At 42.0% G+C, this 20,709-nt stretch overlaps 1 protein-coding gene and 1 pseudogene across 1 annotated transcript in view; one reads left to right on the plus strand and one right to left on the minus strand.

Moving 5' to 3' along the window:
• The first annotated feature begins 3,306 nt into the window (after positions 1-3,306).
• DPP10 (dipeptidyl peptidase like 10) overlaps positions 3,307-20,709 on the plus strand; it is a 656,594-nt gene continuing 639,191 nt past the window's right edge. The window contains exon 1 of the mRNA XM_036320739.1: positions 3,307-4,682. Within this exon, the coding sequence (XP_036176632.1) occupies positions 4,611-4,682 (72 nt within the window). The 5' untranslated portion in view covers positions 3,307-4,610. The remainder of the gene's footprint in view (positions 4,683-20,709) is intronic.
• Positions 17,077-20,709, minus strand: part of LOC118661450 — a 119,427-nt pseudogene continuing 115,794 nt past the window's right edge.

Below are 20,709 nucleotides of genomic sequence, written 5' to 3' on the forward strand. Positions count from 1 at the left end.
TTTTTCAGAAGGTAGTGTTGGAGTCAATACAATGCTCATGTATTGCAAGCACGGTTTGGACCAGTGATGGCGAACCTATGACACGCGTGTCAGAGGTGACACGCAAACTCATTTTTTTGGTTGATTTTTCTTTGTTACATGGCATTTAAATATATAAAATAAATATCAAAAATATAAGTCTTTGTTTTACTATGGTTGCAAATATCAAAAAATTTCTATATGTGACACGGCACCAGGGTTAAGTTAGGGTTTTTCAAAATGCTGACATGCCGAGCTCAAAAGGTTCGCCATCACTGGTTTAGACATTTATAACCCAAATGGACAATCTCTCTGGGTCTTCTGCAATTATAAGAGTCTGATTCCATTCCAAAAAATTTAGGAAAAATTCCTTTATCTATAATAATAAAAGCATAATATGCTAATTAGACCAGACAACCTTCAGGATGACCTTCCGGATGAAGCTGGGGCTGTGAGGGAAACCTGGGTTCTGGGTGCCAGAGGGAAGCTGGTGCTGGCAGCCAGGGGAAGGAAGGCCTACTTTGGCATGAATTTCATGCATCGGGCCTCTAGTCATTATATAAGTGTTACAAATTGTATGGTTGTCCATGAGTTAGCTCATTAAAGACAATATATAAGTACTCAAAATATTCTGTAAATCTCTACAACATTCTCCTTTAGTGGGTCTTTAAATTTCAAAAATGATACTCTGCAAATAAATTTTTCATTTTTTGAATTTAAAAAAATTATCAGGACAAGAATTGTGACTATACACTCATGTGTCACTAGAGAGCATGAGAAATTTGATGGATATCAAGGATCCTTTGTGAAGTAATTAACTTATCTGATGATTTTATTTTGTATTTTTCTAAGCAGTTAATTGATTCTCCTCCCCCTAAATGTTAAACATATATCAATAATTTAACACTCAGATGATAGTTTTTGCTTCATATAATCAATATATAATCATAGATATTTAGAGAAAGAAGGGTTCTTACTAGTCACCAAGTCTAAAGTCTTATATTTTATGAGGTAAGGAAGCAGAGGTTGAATATAAGTGACTTCACTCTGGTCCATACCTCATGCCTTGAGGAGATGTGAGAGAGAAACACCGATTGGTTGCCCCACTTGCCCCTACCAGGGATTGAAACCAAAAACTAGGTACGTGGCCTGACTGGGAATCAAACCCACAACCTTCTTGTGTATAGGACAATGCCCAACCTACAGCCACGTAGCCAAGGCCAGTGTAAAAATACATTATTACTGACAATTTTTTTTAAAACTAAAGAACATTTATTTGTTTTTCACTAAGACTTTATCTTAGCACATAATTAAACTGTCACTACCCCCCACCCCAACTTGAAGAAGGGTTAGTACAGTGAATGTTATAAAGCAGATATGAAGGATTGGAATCAACATTAACTGAAAAAGAAAAACTTCTTAGTTAAGTCATCATAACAATGTTTAAGTAAAACAAGAGAAAAAAGGGGGGTGATGGGAGTTCAGATTGAACAAGATCCTCACATATCATCTAACACATTCAATCCTGGCTAGAGTGTACCAAAATGGAAACAGGATTACTATAATACAAAACTTTACTACAGACAGCTGTACACACCTGTGTTCCAAGCCCACCCCCAACCCGCAAATGCTTCCAACACAACTATTTCTTGGCCTGTTGGGCCTGTCGACGAAGGAGCACGTAGATCTTCTCTTTAATCCAATCTTTGTTATAAGGCTGGTATGTCTGGGTATCAGCTCAGTAAACAAGACAGCTGAGGTCCGCCAGATCATCAATAAAATCAAACAACTGGCTGATATCATATGTGATAGAGGTCCTCTGAGCTACACTGCAGTAGGCTTATATACACTTGAGTAGTTTTAAGTCTTTGTAGATGTTTCATTTTAAATTGATGTTTCAGAGTTTTAAATGATAACCTATAATCAGAAACCATACAAAACTTAGCTGCAAACATTCTCTCAAAATTTATGGTATTCCTTTACTTTTTTCTTAAACATTAGAACTCTTTCTTCAATAAGAAATGAAATAGAAAATCCTACATTATAATTGAATTATATTTAAAAAAACATTTAAGTTAGAAAATACCAGTTTACATGTGATTAAGTTTTAAACAGGATGAGGGTAATTCCCTCTTGTCTATAACTTGTCCTGTGTCAACAGAAATCTTTGAACATAAAGTGGATTCCTTCAAGTCAAGTCAATTGTCCAAAGTGGAAACACATTCAAGGGATGAATACACTCAAATAATGAACAGAAGAGTGAAATATAAGGACAGAAAAGTTACACGTGAGGGAAAACCTGAATTGTCAGATTTGTTGGATCAACTGTCCAATAGCTGCTTTACCAGTGTTTCATTTTAAAACTTTGTCTTGTACTTTTTCAATAAGCAAAGTTACTTTTATCACAAAGTTACATCTGTTGAAAGAGACCAACACACTATTAGAGGTCACTTCTAATATCCACTTGACTGCCTCATTGATTACCTAATTTTGAAAAGCAAGCTCTCTTTTTATCCAAATCCCATCTTTCTAAAGTGAAACTCATGTCCTAGAGCAGCGGTTCTCAACCTGTGGGTCGCGACCCTTTTGTAGTCGAACGACCTTTTCACAGGGGTCGCCTAAGACCATCCTGCATATCAGATATTTACATTATGATTCATAACAGTAGCAACATTACAGTTATGAAGTAGCAACGAAAATAATTTTATGGTTGGGTCACAACATGAGGAACTGTATTTAAAGGGCCAGAAGGTTGAGAACCACTGCTGGGTTTGGCTCCTCAGATGGAAATGGTCTCAGGTTCCATTCTGATCAAGGGCACATATCCTATGTTTTTCTCTCTGTCTCTGCTCCTCCCTTCCACTCTCTAAAAATCAATGGGAAAAATATCCTCCGGTGAGGATTTAAAAAAAGGAAAAAAGAAAAGATAAACTCATTATATTTTTATTTTCTAATTTAATCCAATCTGATGAAGAGATCGATTTCTTTAAAAATATGTATTTTAAAGCAACTATTGTTATGATTAACATTTAGGACAAGTATGGCAATGCAAGTTTGAGAAATTAATGAGTCAGGAGCACAACAGCCACTGGGTGGGGAAGTGGCTATTCAGACAAGGAGGGAGCTAGTCCTTGGCCAATAAAACATCTCAAGGCTACTCCCCTCCCCTTGCCCATCCATATTCTCTGTGCCTTCTGCTGCAACCTGTGCACAACTCATGTGCGGACTCCAGTAGGGTCTGGATATTGAACTCTCTCCTGCAATTTCTCTCCTGAGCAGTCGCCAACAACCTGTACCTAAGGCACGGGGACTTCTTCCTTACCCATCTACTTTGGGCAGGTCCTTTCTAGCACCCAGGAAAAGCCAGGGAAAGGAATTGCTAGCTCATCTGGATGAAAGTGGTGAACTGTATCTGTGATACCCACAGGAATTCAAGTTCCAAAGAGTTCCATGGACTCATTGATTAGCATCCCTGTGCCAGGCTCCCAGGACCTGCATTATAATAGACTCCGTACAGGCAGGGAATTTGGTGAATTTGGCCAGGCTTTAGTCTCTCTTCCTTGCAATCCCTCCAAGCCTTACAGTGTGCTTGGCACATGATAAGTGCTCAATAAACAAACTTTGAAGGAGAGAGAGTTGTATTGAGTGAAGAGAAGACTGGAAAGGGACTTAAAATGTGAAGGTTTTCCTACGTGTCCAGAAAAAAGAAAAGGAAAAAAAACTGAGTTCTTGAATAGCATCCTTACTAATTAATGTTTTAAATCAAAACCTCTTCCGATCTCCACTGGCATCAGCCAGGCAGGCAGCAGGGAACGCAGGCTGGAGGCTGTCCACTGCCCCAAATCAGGAGGTGCAGGGCCCGTGGTCATAATTAGGAACAACCTCTGGGTGCTGGTGGCTTCCGTGGGGCTCTGCGCCCCCGACTCCCCACCGCCCCTGTCCTCTTGGAGCGATGGAGCATGCCCAGTGGCCGCGCTGGAGCCATCGAGGGCTTTGCCCGGGCGCACGCCGCTTCTCCGGGTTTTAGCTGGAGCCTTGGGGAGGCGGGCGGTGAGGGGGCCAGCGGAGCCCCGCAGCCTTGGCCGCGCGCGCCGGTGGGGAGCTCGCGCGCTGCTCCGGGCTCGGTCCCGCCCGGCTGTGGCTCGGCGGATGCGGGAGCGCGGCGCCCGGCTGCTCCACCTGGCGCCCCGAGCCGCGCGGGAGCCCCGGGGCCGCGAGGGGCGCAGGAGGCAGTAACATGCCCGCCGGGTGCCTTCGGCGCTGCGGGAGGTGCCGCTCGCCGCGCCACTAACTTGCTACTTGGTGTGGTCGGTCTGGTCGCCGAGGCTCTGGACGCTCTGGGGTGTAGGGGCGGGGGGAGTGGGGAGTTGGAGGGTCTGCGGTAGCCGAAGGAGGGATCCGGCTAGGGAGAGCCTCCCTGGTGCCGCTCCCCTTCTCCTCCCTGCGCTCCCCTCCCCCCGCCGCGTCTCTGCCTCTTTCCCTTCCGCCCATTCGGAGAGCGCTGGGCGCCTGGGACTTGCGATCGCTGCCAAGTGATGGTCCCCGAGTCTGAAGTGCCCGCGAGGAAGTGAGCGCCAACGCGGCCGCGGGCGATGACAGCCATGAAGAAAGAGCAGCAGCCCACCCCGGGGGCCAGGGCGAGCCAGGCGCCGCCGGCGGACCAGGTGAGTGGGCAGCTGCGGGCAGGCCCTCCTGGGCAGGGAGGCTCCAGCCCGCGCGCCTCCAGCCCCTCCTCCGCCGCTCGGCTCCCACGCCTCCCTCTCCCCACGCTCCCCCGCCCCAGTCCCCGGGTCCCTCTGCTCCTCCATGGACTCCGCAGGAAGTTAGAGCCTCCGAGTGCGCTCGGGCCGGGCGAGAGGATGCGCAAGGTGGAGAGCCGCGGGGAAGGGGCCAGAGAGGTAAAGGCTGGGGATGGCCCGGGGGCTCCGGGGGGCCGGCCACCGAGGGCGGGAGAGGCGGCCGGGGCTCAGGAATGGGGGCCTCTTGGCTCCTGGTAATGCATGCGGGAGGGATCGGTGCGCTCCTGGGGGTGCCCACTTGCAGGGTTGGAGCCTGCCGAGCCGAGAGGAGCGCTGGCCAGAGCTACGGGAGGAGGCCAGTGACCTTTAGGCAGGCAGAGTTTTTCCTTTCGTCTCTTTCTTTCTTTTGAGTAGACCGGGACGGGGGCGCAGTGGGGGGAGAGGGGAGACCAGGTGTGTGTGTGGCTGTGGAGAGGAGCGAGCTTGGGAGCAAAACGACAAATATTGTGGGGAGCTGGGAAGCTATTGGCTTTCGTGATTTGTTGGGTCCAGCTATGTTGTGTTTACAGAGAGGTGGTGCCCAGTGCTGGCTGAGGGTTAATTCTGTCCCCTCAACATCTTTCCACACCGACCACCCCTTGTGTTGTTTCTGTCTTTAGGAAGCTGTAGCGTCACCCTAAGGTGGATCTCCATTGCGTCTCTGGCCCTGGGTTGGGTGACTGGGGAGTTGTCGCTTTCCCCGAAGTTGTAGGGCCTGGAGCGCTAAGGTGCCCCTGTCAGGAGGAGGGAGGCTGCGGTGCCGGTGCCTTGGCTCCAGGTGCTGTCGCGCTTACATCAGTTAGAGACTGGGAGCGGAGAGGCTGCCCTGAGTTACTTCTGGGGTGGCCAGGAGGCTGGAGCGCAGCGGCGCTGGGGTACCAGAGAAGGGCCCTTGGTCGCCAGTGCACTGTTGAAGGCTACCGGATGCGTTTCTGGCAGAGACATTCCCAGCTAACTGCTAGAAGTGGGGTGAAGGGGGTGCAAGCCCCTGGGTGCCAGTACAGGCTCTCCTTTTGGCATGTTCTAAACACTGAGGGGAGCTGTTTAAATGGCCAGGAGTGGCCTGGGGGCAGATGAGGCCATTAGGTCGGGCTTGTGGTCTCTCTCTTCTCCCCATCCCTCCCTCCCGCACTCATTCCCCTCTCTCCACACAGGTGATGAGTTTTACTCAGTGCTTTAAAGCACCGCCCCCCCCCCCCTCAGTTTCCTGGGGTGAATGTTGCAGTCTTTACAAAGCAGTTGTTTTCTTAAACCATCCTCTGTGCTCCCTTTTCTGAGATAAGAATGAAAGTATTAAAACACTTATATGCCTTTTCCCCTTATATCACATTTCCCAGCTCCCTCCAGCACACACTAGGAGGTAGCAACTGGTTAACAGATTATAAAAAATATTTCAGGAGAAGAGCGAGGATTTAACATCCTCTTTCAGGCTGACAGCCCCTAAATTTCATTAACACGCCACGGAGCCTCTCTATTGCTTTTGGAATGATGCTACCAGTAAGAACGGTTAGTCAGGTGAGAGTCCCCACATGAAATCTTTGCTCACTAACCTGTGACACCAGCTGGTTACTCGAGGTGCTGCACAGGGTTCCGTGGCGGTGGAGGTGGGGAGGCAGAAGCTGAGCAGTGCACAGGGAATGTGTACACAGTGGGCAGGCTGTGTGTGCGGAGCAGAGCCTCCGCTCAGGGCTAATCTGCTCCTTCGAATTCATATGAAGAGATACAGTCGAGCTTGAATCCATTTTTCTTGTTAGCATGCATTTTTGTCCATGGCCTTCCCAAATATTCAGGGAGTGGCCACTTGCAGAACTCCTGTTTTAATTGAGTTTTTAAAGTGCCTTTCTGAGTATTTACCTGATTTTAAAATGTCAGTGGTAGGTATATTATGGTTGAGTTAAAATGAGAGAGACTAATTTTGCAAGGCGAAGGAAAGTCTGATTAAAATATACCTGGCAATATTGGGTGGTTTCAAGGACTCCCAGAAAATACCTATATCTAGTATATTCTTTGTCTAAAGCTTGACATATAGAGTGATGGCCAGATAATATGAACAATGGCTGTGAATGCTTAAACTACTTGCTGTAAGACTACTACGCTTTTATTAACAGCATTAGTCATTGTGGTCTAATTTTGCAATTGTCACACAACTCCCATGTGGGACTTGATATAATACCTCCATATAGACATGACTGATTATGCAGGCTTCTCTGATATTTCTGGAAAAAAATTATTCATAAAATTTAAAGAACTGTAGCGTTATGAATTCCTACTTGATGGTTAAATAGGGGGCGTGTTCCAGCTAATCGCAGGCTGTGTATTGATTGTGAGTGATTCAAGCTTTTGAAGGCTGCCAGGAAGGTTTTCATTTTATGAAACCTCAAAAGCGCCTTGTCCTGAAGCCATTAGACACCTCTTTCCACTTACAGCGCAATAGAAGACCGTACTCTTTCCTCTGCGCGAAATGGTTATGACCATATAATTTGGTTGTTGTTATGGTCCTTGAGAGCTCTGCCTCCCTGTTTCATCCTGTTACTGTTCTCTGGCACGGGATGCCCTGGGCACAGGCACCTCTTTCCTGGGGAGCAGCAGCAACAAGAGAAGCAGGGCTCTCTACTTCTGTTCCTATTCGGAATCTAGGAAATCTTTTGTGTCCTCTTAGTGGTATTTCCTTTCAAGTTGCATTGATTAAAGAAATGTTTACAATTACTTTTGTTGTTTTCATAACACTCCACATTTATAAAATGTCTAAAAAGAAATGCTTTGACATGTTTAGATACACTAATTTCCACTGAACTTGATCAATATCCATTGAGGAGTTCAAAGTCTTGAGTTGATAGTTGTAACTTCTTATTTTTTTTAAAATCACTTTTAAAATGCTTGCCGTGAGCAGAGTACTGTCCTGCAGGCTGGCAAGGTAACATTTGCTGAATGCAGTTTCCAACTTGATCCTCAAAGGAACTTTTTGAAGTAGCTTCTATTGTTAATCCCATGTGAGGAATGAGAATAGAGGACTAAAGAAACTAAGCATCTTGATCAAGCTTGTCGTCATAAGTGGTGGAGATGAGACTTAGTCCTCGTCTATGATATTTAAGATAACGTAAGTTAGAAAATAAATTTATTTAAGTCGGATGCCATACCATCTAAGTTTTATACAACCACAGTTTAACACCTTTAAGAACGTAAAATAATTGCAAATACTAGTAGCATTTGTGTGTACAGCTTTGCCTTGAATGTAAAATGGATGAATAATTTGTTTTAAATCTTCAACAAATAAAAATAGCTCTCAAGTTTTTAAAGTTAACATTTCTCTTTTTATAGCAATAATATAAAAAGAGCAAGGCAGGTCTTGGTAAGTGCATAGAAACGTGTTTTTTATAAATTTCTTTGCATCATTTGCTCTCGGTAACTCAGACTTTTTAGGTTTGTTGAATGAGTAAAATTTGTACTCAGCTCTATTTTAGAATTTGCCCATGTTTCCAGCAGGTGGCACCCTTCTGCTGAATCCAGTGGGTAAAAATGTTTCCTAAAATGTTTGTCCTTTCCTCTCCAAAAAGCCAAGCCAAACCAAACCAAAACAAAACCAGACATAAAACAAAAATAAATTAATAGACAAATAAAGAAAAACCACAACCCCACTTTGGCAATATGACTAAAAAAGTGTATTTTTATAAGCAACTATTTATGCTGCGAAAACAGTGTTAATTATGCATTTTTCTTTAAATAACTAGTTCGGATAGAAAACCAGTCTCCTACAATTGAACATGTAGCAGCTCTTGATGATGTAATTCATAGATGAAATTGTAACTAAATATATAATGTATAAAATGCTTTTGTAAACTATGTATTGTACTTTGACCTTTAGGTAATATTAACCTAAAATGTTTCCATATAGAAATTAGGATTACGTACTTGTACTTTACTTTTGGTCTAGCAAATCTGACTAACATTTCAAATGTATACTGAATGCAAACTTACAAAAAATATATTCTTCCATCTTTCCTTGATTAATATATAAATATGGCATAGTTTAGTCTATATTACAAACTGTTGTTTTCAACACACAGAACCTCAAAATAGCTTTTAGAGATCATGCTGAAAATTGCAAATACTAGTAGCATTTGTGTGTACAAATGGACCCCAGGGTGGCTGTGCCTACTCTCATTGGAGTGGAAATGAGTTATCTAGTGTTGGGCTCAGCATAATTCAGTGTAACACAAGATTTATTATTTCTAAGCATTCAACTAACTTTGGGAGAGTTCTATCTGAATAGGTTATAAAAGAAAATATAGATTGCATGTAGGTGATAGGTAGAAGTCTTTATGAATTAAGAGATATGCATTCTCTAAAATCCCTTAATTTAATTATTATGTGTGTGTGTACATATATGTGACATATACATTCATATATATGACATTTAATCCACTATGTTTAGAACATACCACATAACATCCCTAGTTTATACGTTTCTAATCTTCATCTGTTAATTTCAGTAAGCAAATTACACACTTAAGAAAAGATTAAATTATATAAAGACAAGTTAAAGAAAATTGTATCATTAAATATTAATGCTGAATTATCTTATGAAGTGCATTACATTGGAAACAGAACACTGAAACCAAATTTCTCCCAGTCTGAGAAAAAATAAACCAATTTCAAAAATTTGGTTTCTTGAATCATTTATAGTTACATAATGTTTTAAGCCTTAGTACTTACAGGCAAATTGTTACTTACGTACAGTGTACCGTGTAGCACACACAGCACTAGAATGTTGTAACTAGGACTCTGAACTTTTGTGCCATCACCCAGAAATTATTGTTCACTACTGTCTATGGGTTCTGCACTGGAAGCACAGATTCCAGATTATACCTCAGATCCACCAGTCAGCATCGTGTTTTTTGGGCAGGATACCTCATTTTCTATACTTCATATGTGAATGGAGGTGACTGTAGATCCTTTACGTGCTTGTGAGGATGAAAAAAAAATACTGTGGAAAAGCTTTTGAATAATGCCTTTGTCATACCAAGTGCTCTCATTACATGCATAGTCTAGGAATAGGGAGAGAAAGCTTAGAGGATCATTGAGCCACCTACAGATGGTGTATTATTTTAACATTTTATAGAAGCATTGCATTGTTCAATATACATGTTTGTATGTATATAAATATTATATTAATAATATATATCTTTTGGTTTGGACATCAGACATGATTTGGCAGACATGCAGGCTTTAGAGTAGTCTGTTACAGCCCTACTTCCAAATTCAATGGAAACTCACTTCTTTACTGCCTTGTGCTATAAGGCGCGAGGCTGAGAATAAACATTGGCTAATTCACACTAGCAGGTGAATTAGTTGCTGCACATGTTGCATATTGTTTTCAGTGTAACGTATTTCATAAGATAATTAGCTTGGAGAAAGATGATGTTTGCACAAGAGAGGTGTAATTTATAGAATTATCTCAGGAGGTCAGAGTGGAATTTATAGAATTTATAGAATTATCTCGGTGTGGCAGAGAATATACAGAGCAAAGTAGCCCTCAGGACCCCAGGGTGGCTGTGCCTACTCTCATTGGAGGTGGAAATGAGTTATCTAGTGTTGGGCTCAGCATAATTCAAGAGGCTATTTTCACATAACCATTCCCTTTGTCTACAGCTACTCCTAGTCAATATTTAGATACACACATCATTTTTTCTTAATTTTTAAAATTTAATGTTACTGTTGACACTATTACAGATGTCTCCCACCCCTTTGCCCACTTCCACCCAGCCCTCACCCACCCTTCCCTCTGGCCATCTCCACACTGTTGTCTGTGCCTATGGGTTATGCATATATGTTCGTGGCTAATCTCTTCACCTTCTGTCATTCAGTTCCCCCCAAAATCCCTCCTCTCTGACAGCTGTTGGTCTGTTCCATGGATCCATGTTGTCTCCAGTTCTATTTTGTTCATCACTTAATTTGTTCATTAGATTCCACATATACGATTATATGGTGTGTTTATTTTCTCTGACTGGCTTATTTCACTTAGCATAATATTCTTCAGGTCCATCCATACTGTCGAAAAGGTAAGATTTCCTGCCACATAATATTCCATTGTGCAAATGTATCACAGTTTTTTATCCACTCATTTATTGATAGGCACTTGGGCCATTTTCAGATGTAGGCTATAGTAAATAGCACTGCTAAGAACATAGGGGTGCATATATTTTTTTTTCTGGTTGGTGTTTCAGGATTCTTAGAATATATTCCAAGAAGTGAGATTGCTTGGTCAAAAGGCAGTTCCATTTTTTGAGGAAACTATGCCGGAAGCCAATTCTAGCATGCCATAATTTCAAGAGTTTCATCAAAAGGTTGATGGAATTTGAGGACTCAACAGGGTTGAGTCACATATGTAGTCACCTGTTGGGAATGGCTGAGGGCATTTCCCCAAACCTGAAAAGGGATGATTGTTGGCTGCCAGACAGCTCAGGGCATCTTAATCTACATGTTATTGCCTCCTACTGGCCAAATACCTGAACAGCCATAGGCTAATTCCCCCATTCTGACAATGCTTGTGTATACCCTTTGAAGTGTATATCTCTGCCTTGCCGCAGGACAAGTTGTGTTAATAAAAAGCATGGGGTCTTGAGATGAGGAGACTTTACCAGGGGTGGGCAAACTTTTTGACTCAGGGCCACAATGGGTTCTTAAACTGGATCGGAGGGCCAGAACAAAAGCATGGATGGAGTGTTTGTGTGAACTAATATAAATTCAAAGTAAACATCATTACATAAAAGGGTACGTTTTTTTTTTTTTTTTTTTTTTTTTATTCATTTCAAATGGGCCGGATATGGCCCGCGGGCCGTAGTTTGCCCACGGCTGCCTTAGACCTTAGAACTTAGAATTTTAGATTTTAGTTTCTTTTAAACTAGGATCCTCTGACCCCCAAAAGCCTTTTAAAATTATGCTTTGTCTCTGGACTCCTATTTAATCTACGCACAGCCTTCTCCAGATTCCTGAACACTTCTAGATGCTGGAACAAGAACCCCGGCAAAACTCCATACTGTTTTCCACAGTGGCTGCACCAGTCTGCATTCCCATCAACAGTGCACTAAGGTTCCCTTTTCTCCACATCCTCACCAGTACTTGTTGTTTGTTGGTTTATTGGTAGCCATTCTAACACGTGTGAGGTCATATCTTATTTTTGTTTTAATTTGCCTCTCTCTGATGATTAGTGACATTGAACATTTTTTTCAGATGTCTACTGGCCATCCATATGTCCTCTTTGGAGAAGTATCTATTCAGCCCCTTTGCCCATTTTTAATTGGATTTTTTATCTTCCTAGTATTGAGTTTTCTATATTTTGGAAATTAACCTCTCATCAGATCTTTCATAGGCAAATATGTTCTCTCATACAGTGGATTCCCTAAGTTTTGTTGATTGTTTCTCTTGCTTTGCAGGTGCTTTTTAGTTTAATGTAGTCCCCTTTGTTAATTTTTCTTTTGTTTCCCTTGCCCTACGAGATATATAGGTGAAAATAGTGCTCTAAGAGATGTCTGAGATTTTGCTGCCTATGTTTTATTCTAGGATTTTCATGGTTTGAAGAATTACATTTGGCCCTGGCCAGTTTGGCTAGGTGGATGGAGCATCAGCCTGGGGACTGAAGGGTCCCAGGTTCGATTCTGGTCAAGGGCCCATGCCTCGGTTGTGGGCTGAACCCCAAATAGGGGGCGTGCAGCCAGTCAATGATTCTCTTTCATCATTGATGTTTCTATCTCTCTCTCTCCCTTCATCTCTGAAATCAATAAAAATATTTAAAAAAGAACTACATTTGTCTTTTATGCATTCTGAGTTTCTTGTATATTATGTTAGTTGATAATCTAGTTTCATTTTTTTGCATCTATCTGTCCAATTTTCCCAACACCATTTATTGAAGATACTGTCTTTACCCCATTCTATATTTTGCCTCCTTGGTTAAATATTAATTGACCACATAGGGTTGGGTTTATTTGTGGGCTCTCTATTCTGTTCCATTGTATACTTGTTTTTTGTGCCAATGTCAAACTATTTTATTTTTATTTCTATTCATCACCTGAGGATATGTTTTATTGATTTCAGAGAGAGAGAGAGAGAGAGAGAGAGAGAGAGAGAGAGAGAGAGAGAGAAACATTATCGATCAGTTGCCTCCCATAAGCTTCCTCACGGAGGACCAAATCCTCAGCTGAGGTAAGTGCCCTGACTGAAAATCAAACTCACAACCTTTTGGTGTATGGAAGATACTCCAACCAACTGAGCCACCTGGCCAGGGCTTAATAGATATTTTAAAAGGAATTACTCTGAATCTGTAAATTGGTTTGGGTTTTATGAACATTTTAATGATGTTAATTTTTTCTCTCCAAGGTCATGTTATATACTTTCACTTATTTGTATCTTCTTCAGTTTCTTCAGTATCATAACTTTCTGAAGACAGATCTTTTACCTCCTTGCTTAATTTTTTTTTACCTATGTACTATATATACTATATATATATATATATATATATATTCAATGATAAGTGGGATAGTTTTCTTAGTTTCTCATTCTGATAGGTCATTATTAGTATATAAACATGCCACCAATTTCTTAATATTAATTTTATATTCTGCTACTTTGCCAGATTCATTAATTAGACCTAGTATTTTTTGGTGGATTCTTTACGGTTTTCTATGTACAATAATGTCATGTCATCTGTGATTAATGACAACTTTACTTCTTTTTTTTTCCAATTTGGATGCCTCTTATTTATTCTTCTCTGATCACTGTGGCTAGGATTTCCAGTACTATGTTGAATAAGAGTGGTGAAAGCGGACATCCCTATCTTGTTCATGAAATTAAGGGAAATGCTTTTACTTTTTGCTCATTGAGCATGATGTTTTTACTCATTGAATACAAGTTTGTCATACATGCTGAGGTATGATACCTCTATTCCCACTTCGCTAAGTGTTTTCATCAAAAATGGGTGTTGGATTTTGCCAAATGTTTTTTCTGCATCTAGTGATATGATCATGTGATTTTTATCTTTCATTTTATTATGTGATGTATCACATTTATTGATATGTAAACATTGTACAGACCTTGCATTCCCAGATTAAATCCCATTTGATCATGGTGTGTGATCTTTTTAATGTATTGCTGGATTCCATTTGCTAAATTTTTTTGAGGATTTTACCATCTATGTTCACCAGGGATATTGGCCTATACTTTTCTTTCTTTGTAATGTCTTTAATTGGTTTTGGAATTAGGATAATGCTGGCCTTGTAAAAACATCTTGGAAGCATTTCTCTTCTTGAGTTTCTTGAAATACTTTGAGGAGGATAGGTGTGAGTTCTTTTTTGACTGTTTAGTACAATTTGCCTGTGAAGCCATCTGCTCTAGGACTTTTGTTTGCTGAGAGGTTTTTTTTGTTTGTTTGTTTTGTTTTGTTTTTTTCTGCTTCAATTTCATTAGTTGTAATCAGTCTATTCAGTTTTTCTAATTCTTCCTGTTTGAGTTTTGGGTGATTCTCTGTTTCTAGGAATTTGTCCATTTTGCCCAGCTTGTCCAATTTGTTGGCATATAGTTGTTCATAGTTTTTTCTTACAATCCTTTGTATTTCTGTGATATCAGTTGTTATTTCTCTTCTTTCACTTCTGATTTTACTTATTTGGGTCCTCTCTTTATTTTCTTGGTGTGTCTGATTAACAGTACATTGATCATTTTTATCTTTTCAAAGAACTTGCTATTGGTTTCATTAATCTTTTTATTAATTAATTTATTTTAGTCTCTATGTCCTTTATTTTCACTCTGATTTTTATTATTTCCTTCTTTGTACTTACTCTGGGCTTTGTTTGTTGTTCTGTTCTAGTTCTTCTAAATATAGGGTTAGATAGTTTATTTGAGATTTGTCTTGCTTCTTGAGTTAGGCCTGAAATGTTATGAACTTCCCTCTCAGGATTGCTTTTGCTATGTCTCATAGATTTTGGGTTGTTGTATGTTCATTTTCCTTTATTTCCAGGTAATGTTTTATTTATTCCTTCATTGCATTGGTTACCCTTTCATTGTTTTATAATATGCTAATTAGCCTGCATGTATTTGAAATCAACAAAAATATTTTTTAAAAAGCAAATGAAATTCAAAAACATTCAAAAGAGAGGAAAGAAGAGGTAAAGAGAAATAAAAACATCAATGATGGGAAAGAATCATTGATCAGCTTCCTATTTTTCTACTTCTCTTTAAGTCTGAGATTTTTCAAAATAAAAAGAGAAAGACAAGGTCAAAAATCAGATAAAGCTGATTTATATTTTTAGGAGTAGTTTCATTATGTGGGTGATAGGTATAAGAGTTTTCTTTATAAATATTTTTTAAACTATATATACATATATCCTATCTAATAATAGACAAACATGGTAATTGACCGTACCTTTGCTATGCCTCCCTTTGCGAATCAGCAAGATATGCAAATTAAGCCAACCAAGATGGCGGCCAGCAGCCATGCAGCTGAAGCGAGGAGGCTTGCTTGCTCTAGTGATGGAGGAAGCCAAGGTTCTCCGCCTGCTGCGGCCCAGCTCTGAGCTCGGAAAGCAACAAAGTTTCAATTATAGAAGCTAAACAAACCCCAGATACCTGCTTTCAGCAGGCCGTGGCCTCAGAGCTGGAGCGAGCAGGATCCCGGCTTTCAGCTCCAGTGACCACAACAAAGTTTCAATTATAGAAGGTACATAAATCCCAGAAAAAAAGAAAAACAAAAAAAAGGAGAGGCTGGGACCTTCAGTTGCTGGCCAGCCTGAAAATGGCGCTCAGTTCCTCACCCAGACTGGCCAGGCACCCCAGTGAGGGACTCCCACCCTGAAGGGGGTGTGACCAGCTGCAAACAGCCATCAGCCCATCATCCAGGCTGGCCAGGCACCCCAGCAGGACCCCCACCCTGATCCGGGACACCCTTCCGGGCAAACCAGCCGGCCCCCACCTGTGCACCAAGCCTCTATCCTATATAGTAAAAGGGTAATATGCAAACTGACCCTAACAGTAGAAAGACTGGGAATGACTGGTTACTATGACACACACTGACCACCAGGGGGCAAGACACTCAATGCAGGAGCTGCCCTCTGGTGGTCAGTGCTCTCCCACATGGGGGAGCTCTGCTCAGCCACAAGCCAGGCTGATGGCTGCCAGTACAGCGGTGGTGGCAGCGCTAAGGATGTCCGACTGTAGTTTAGGCCTGCTCCCTGCTGGCAAGTGGACATCCCCCGAGGGCTGTTGGGCTGCCAGAGGGATGTCTGACTGCCAGCTTAGGTCCAATCCGCTGGGGAGCAGGCCTAAGCCAGCAGGTGGTCATCCCCCGAGGGGTCCCAGACTGGGAGAGAGCACAGGCCAGGCTGAGGGTCCCTCCCTCCCCCAGTGCACAAATTTTTTGAGCACCTGTCCTCTAGTATATATATATGTAGTTTTCTGTATGTATGATTTACAAAAGAAAAAAGGTTAAAATGTGATTATGTATATAAAAATACTTTTAAAAACTGCTACATACTTGTTAAACATTATTATTAAAAAATAACTTTTTTGCTTTATAAAGCAACCAAACATTAAACAAGGGGGCTTTTGTTTTATGGGTCATTTACTTGAGATAATTTATCAAAAGGTACATACTAAGGAACACTTTTTGAGGCTAGCAATGTCATCTGATTTTTTCCAGGAGGTAGTTCTTACAAAAGCATCAATTCCGAATCTTGTTTACTCTGATATTTGGTAGAATATTCTTCTAAATAATTCAATTCAACAGCATTATGATACCACAATGCTCATTTTGGCAGATATGCTCTCATATGATATTTAAAAATATTGTAAGAAAACTTTGCATAAGGTTTAAATGCCATACACTCTTTATATTGTCTATGTATAAACATTGTCATTTCCTATAGTTTATTCCAAAATCTTTATTAGGACTTTACAGTATATTTTTGTAAAACCCTCAAAGTCAAAAGTTGTTCAGAATTTCCTGTTTTCACATTGACTTTTAATATTTTAAAAGTTTTAAAAATGTTTTTATTGATTTCAGAGAGAGAGGGAGGAAGAGAGAGAGAGAGAGAGAGAGAGAGAGAGAGAGAGAGAGAGAGAGAGAGAGAGAGAAATGTTGGTGTGAGAGAAACATCAATCATCTGCCTCTTATATGCCCCTTACTGGGGACCAAGCCAGCAACCCAGGCATGTGCCCTGACCAGGAATCGAACCAGCAAACTCCTGGTGCATGGGACAATGCTCAACCACCTAAGCCACACTGACCAGACTAATATTTAATCTATTTGATTGTCATCTTCTCCTGAGTATCTACATCAATATCAAAATCTAAATTATCACTCTCTTCATTTCTTCTGCACCTTCTTCTATAGTTGGAATGTGGATTATTTTCAATGTTTTATGTCTCTTCTGATTATTTATTAGAGTAACAACATCTTTCTTTCCACATTTTGTGCAAACTTCAAGTTCACAGATACATGGTCTACACATTATGTGATAAGAATCTTTCACTAACTTTGGTAAACATTTAGCTCAGTTTTTAGGCTTCAACAATGGTTTGCATTTGCTGTATTTTACACACCATTCAAATATTGCTTTACAGTACTAATATATTCCAGCATGAAGTTTTATATTAATTTTATTGGTCTGAACACTCTTATCAAACTTGCCATTTTTGAATCTAAACATATTTTGATGCCTCTGAATCATGGGACAGGCCACGTTTCCTCTCTGAGAGCCCTTTGCCAAAATCACAGGAAGATGCAAGAAGCCAGAAACTATCTTAATGAGCAGATGCCTCTGTCACTGATCCAGAAGGAACTTATCTAGCTTTCTGGATCATGTTTTCTTATCCATTCAGCTACCCTATGTCTTTTGATTGGGGGCAGTTAGTCTACTTACAGTTAAGGTTATTATTGATAGATATTTATTGCCATTTTTTTATATATACCTATATTTCTCTGTATATTTCTTCTTAAAGTGGCGCCTTTAACATTTCTTGCAACACAGGTTTGGTGATAATGAACTCCTTTAGTTTTCTTTTTCTGGGATGATCTTTATTTTGCCTTCAATTTTAAATGATATCCTTGCTAAGCAGAGTAGTCTTATTTACAGGACCTTGCTTTTCATTACCTTGAATACTTCCTGCCAATCCCTTTTGGTGTGGAGTGTTTCTGTTGAGCGATCATCTTTATGGGAACTCCTTTACAGATAACCAAGTGTCTTTCTCTCTGCCTTTAAGATTCTCTCATGTCTTTAACTTTTACAATTTAAATTATGAAATGTCTTAGTGTGGGGCTCTTTGGGTTCATCTTGGTTAGGATTCTCTGCCCTTCCTGGACTTTTTAAAATCTATTTTCTTCACCAGGTTTGGAAAGTTTCTGCCAGTATTACTCCAAACAGGTTCTCTATTCCTCACTCACTCTCTTCTCCTTCTGGTACCTCAATAGTATGGATGTTGTTATGTTTCGTATTCTTGCAAAATTCCTTTAAATATCCTCATTCTTTGTAATTTTTCTTTCTTTTTTTGCTGCTTTGATGGCGTGTTTCTTTTTTCTACCTTGTCTTCCAAATCATTGATTAGATCTTCTGCTTCAACCTGCTTTTTATTCCTTCCAGTGTATTCTTGATGTCACATATGGTATTACTCATTTCAAACTGGTTCTTTTTCATGGTTTCTGTCCTTCATGCTGTTGTCTTTCTCACTGAGTTCCTAGAGCATCCTTATAATCCTTACTTTTAACTTTATATCTCATAAGTTGCTTACCTCCATTAATTTAGCTCTCTTTCTAGTGCTTCTTTCTGTTCTTTCATGTGGGGCTTATTTCTTTATCTCCTCATTTAGCCTATCTCTCTGTGTCTGTTTCGTAGATAGAACTGCTATGACTTCCAGTCTTTGTGGGGTAGCCTTATGTTGTAGGTGTCCTGTGGGACCCACTGGTGCAGTCTCCTTGATCCCCTGAGGTGTGTGCTGTAGGAATGTCCCTTGTGTGGATTATGTGGGCCTTCCTATTGTAATTGGGTCTTGATTGCTATTGGCCCATTTTTGGATGGTACTGACCCTCAGGCTGGCTGACTGTGAGACTCAACCCGGACCACAGCATGAAGGCTGCTGTGCAGGTGCAATCTTGAGTTGTCTTGTTGGTCTTGGTGGCACAATCTTCCTGAGCTTTGTGCTCTAGGAATGTCTGTTGTGGTTTATGTACACCCCCTGCTGTAGTTGTGCCTTGAATGCTGTTGGTTCTTTTGTGGGTAGAGTTAACCCGTTAGGCTGGGTAGCTATAAGGGTAAACCTCCATCACAATGTATGTGTCACTATGCAGGGGCTGCCCCCCATGTTTGAGTTGTTCCAGCAGGGCCTGGTATCTGCCGGAATCCCCTTTTGTGCGTGTCACTTATATGGCTAGTGGGGTCAAGCTCTCATGTGGTCTGAAGCCCACCGCTGGTTATGTTCATTCTGAGTTGACTTAGGTGTGGTTCAGGTACAGGTTGCTGTCAGATATTGTGTGTAACTGGGCTTGGGCTACCTGTCTGGATCAGCCACAATGTTCATTGTTTCTGTCTGCATCTACAGTGTCTGGGTCTGCATGGGAGTGGCCAATCTGTGAGGAAGGGTTGGCTTCTTAGAGCTCTGAGCTGGGGGGCGATCAGTAAAAGGCTCTCTGAAGTCAGCATCCACCTGTCAGCTACTCTGCCTCACCTCGAGTTTTCCTGGACTTCCTCCAGAGTCTTTTGAGTGGGCCCAAGCCAGCTGCACCCCACTCACCCTTCCACGGGGTTCAAGCTTGTTAGATCAGGGCAATCAGTTCAGGAAGATGGGGCTAGTGGGTCCTAAAATGGGGGCAGTGTGATCCTGCACTCAATGGGGAGAATGTGGCCTCTACTCCAAAGCCGTACCTTTCAGTCTCTGTCAGAGTGTCCCATTCTAGCTCCTCAAGGATAAACGCACCACAGGTTCTGGTTGGGTGCATTCAGCTGTCCGCATTGCAGGAGCAAGCTCTGCAGGATAGGAAGGGGTCACCAGCTGGGCCGTGGGAGTGGGATGAGCTGCACTCCTCCTCTTAGTTCTGTAGCCATACCTGCTCCAGCCCTGGACGGGGGCCTCTGAGGTAGATGTACTCTGAATGTCCCAGCTCTGAGTGGAGCTTCCTCCCCTTTCTGAAACAGCCCAGCAGAACAAGCCAGCAGGGCTTATGAAAACTGATCAATGAAGTCTTTGGTTGGTGGCACTGGCTCACTTGAGAGGAGCAAGTTGCATGCCTTCTCCCCCTAGCTCCACAACTGCACTGCCAGAGACCCAAACAGAGCCACATTCTGAAGGTCCCAGCTCCATGCTGTGCTCTGTCACCCCCTGTGGGACTTGGAGGTAGCCCTCTGCTGGGGGTGGTGCTGGTCTTTGGCAGGGTAGCAAGCCACTCGCCTCCCCCTAACTTGGCCGCATACTGCTAGAGATCCTGACAGGCAGCTCCATGGGGGACACGTCGAATGTTCCACTTCTGAGCTGTGCCCCTTCCCCTGAGTAGCTGCACCCACAACGATGGTACCAATAGGACTTGGAGGAACAGATCACTGCAGCCCTGTGCTGGTGGTGGCACCAGCCCTTGGGAGAGGAGGGAGCTGCTCATCTCCCCCTAGCTCCTAGGTGTGCCACCAGAAACCCTGAGGGAGTGGCACTGAAGGTCTCAGCTCTGAGCTGTGCCCCCTGCCCCCCACGGAATTGCACTTAGAAGGATGGAACTAGTAGGATTTGGGAATGCAAATAAAGGCAGCCCTCCATTGGAGGTGGCACAATCCTACAGGAGCAGAGCAAGCTGTATGCCTCTCTCTTGCTCCACCGCTACCTGCTGTCAGAGACCCCGACAAGGGCGTCTTTCACTGGGGGTGGCACTTGCCTAACCTGTGGGAGAGAT

This window comes from Myotis myotis, unplaced genomic scaffold (genome assembly GCF_014108235.1).
Source record: "Myotis myotis isolate mMyoMyo1 unplaced genomic scaffold, mMyoMyo1.p scaffold_m19_p_8, whole genome shotgun sequence".
Taxonomy (NCBI): domain Eukaryota; kingdom Metazoa; phylum Chordata; class Mammalia; order Chiroptera; family Vespertilionidae; genus Myotis; species Myotis myotis.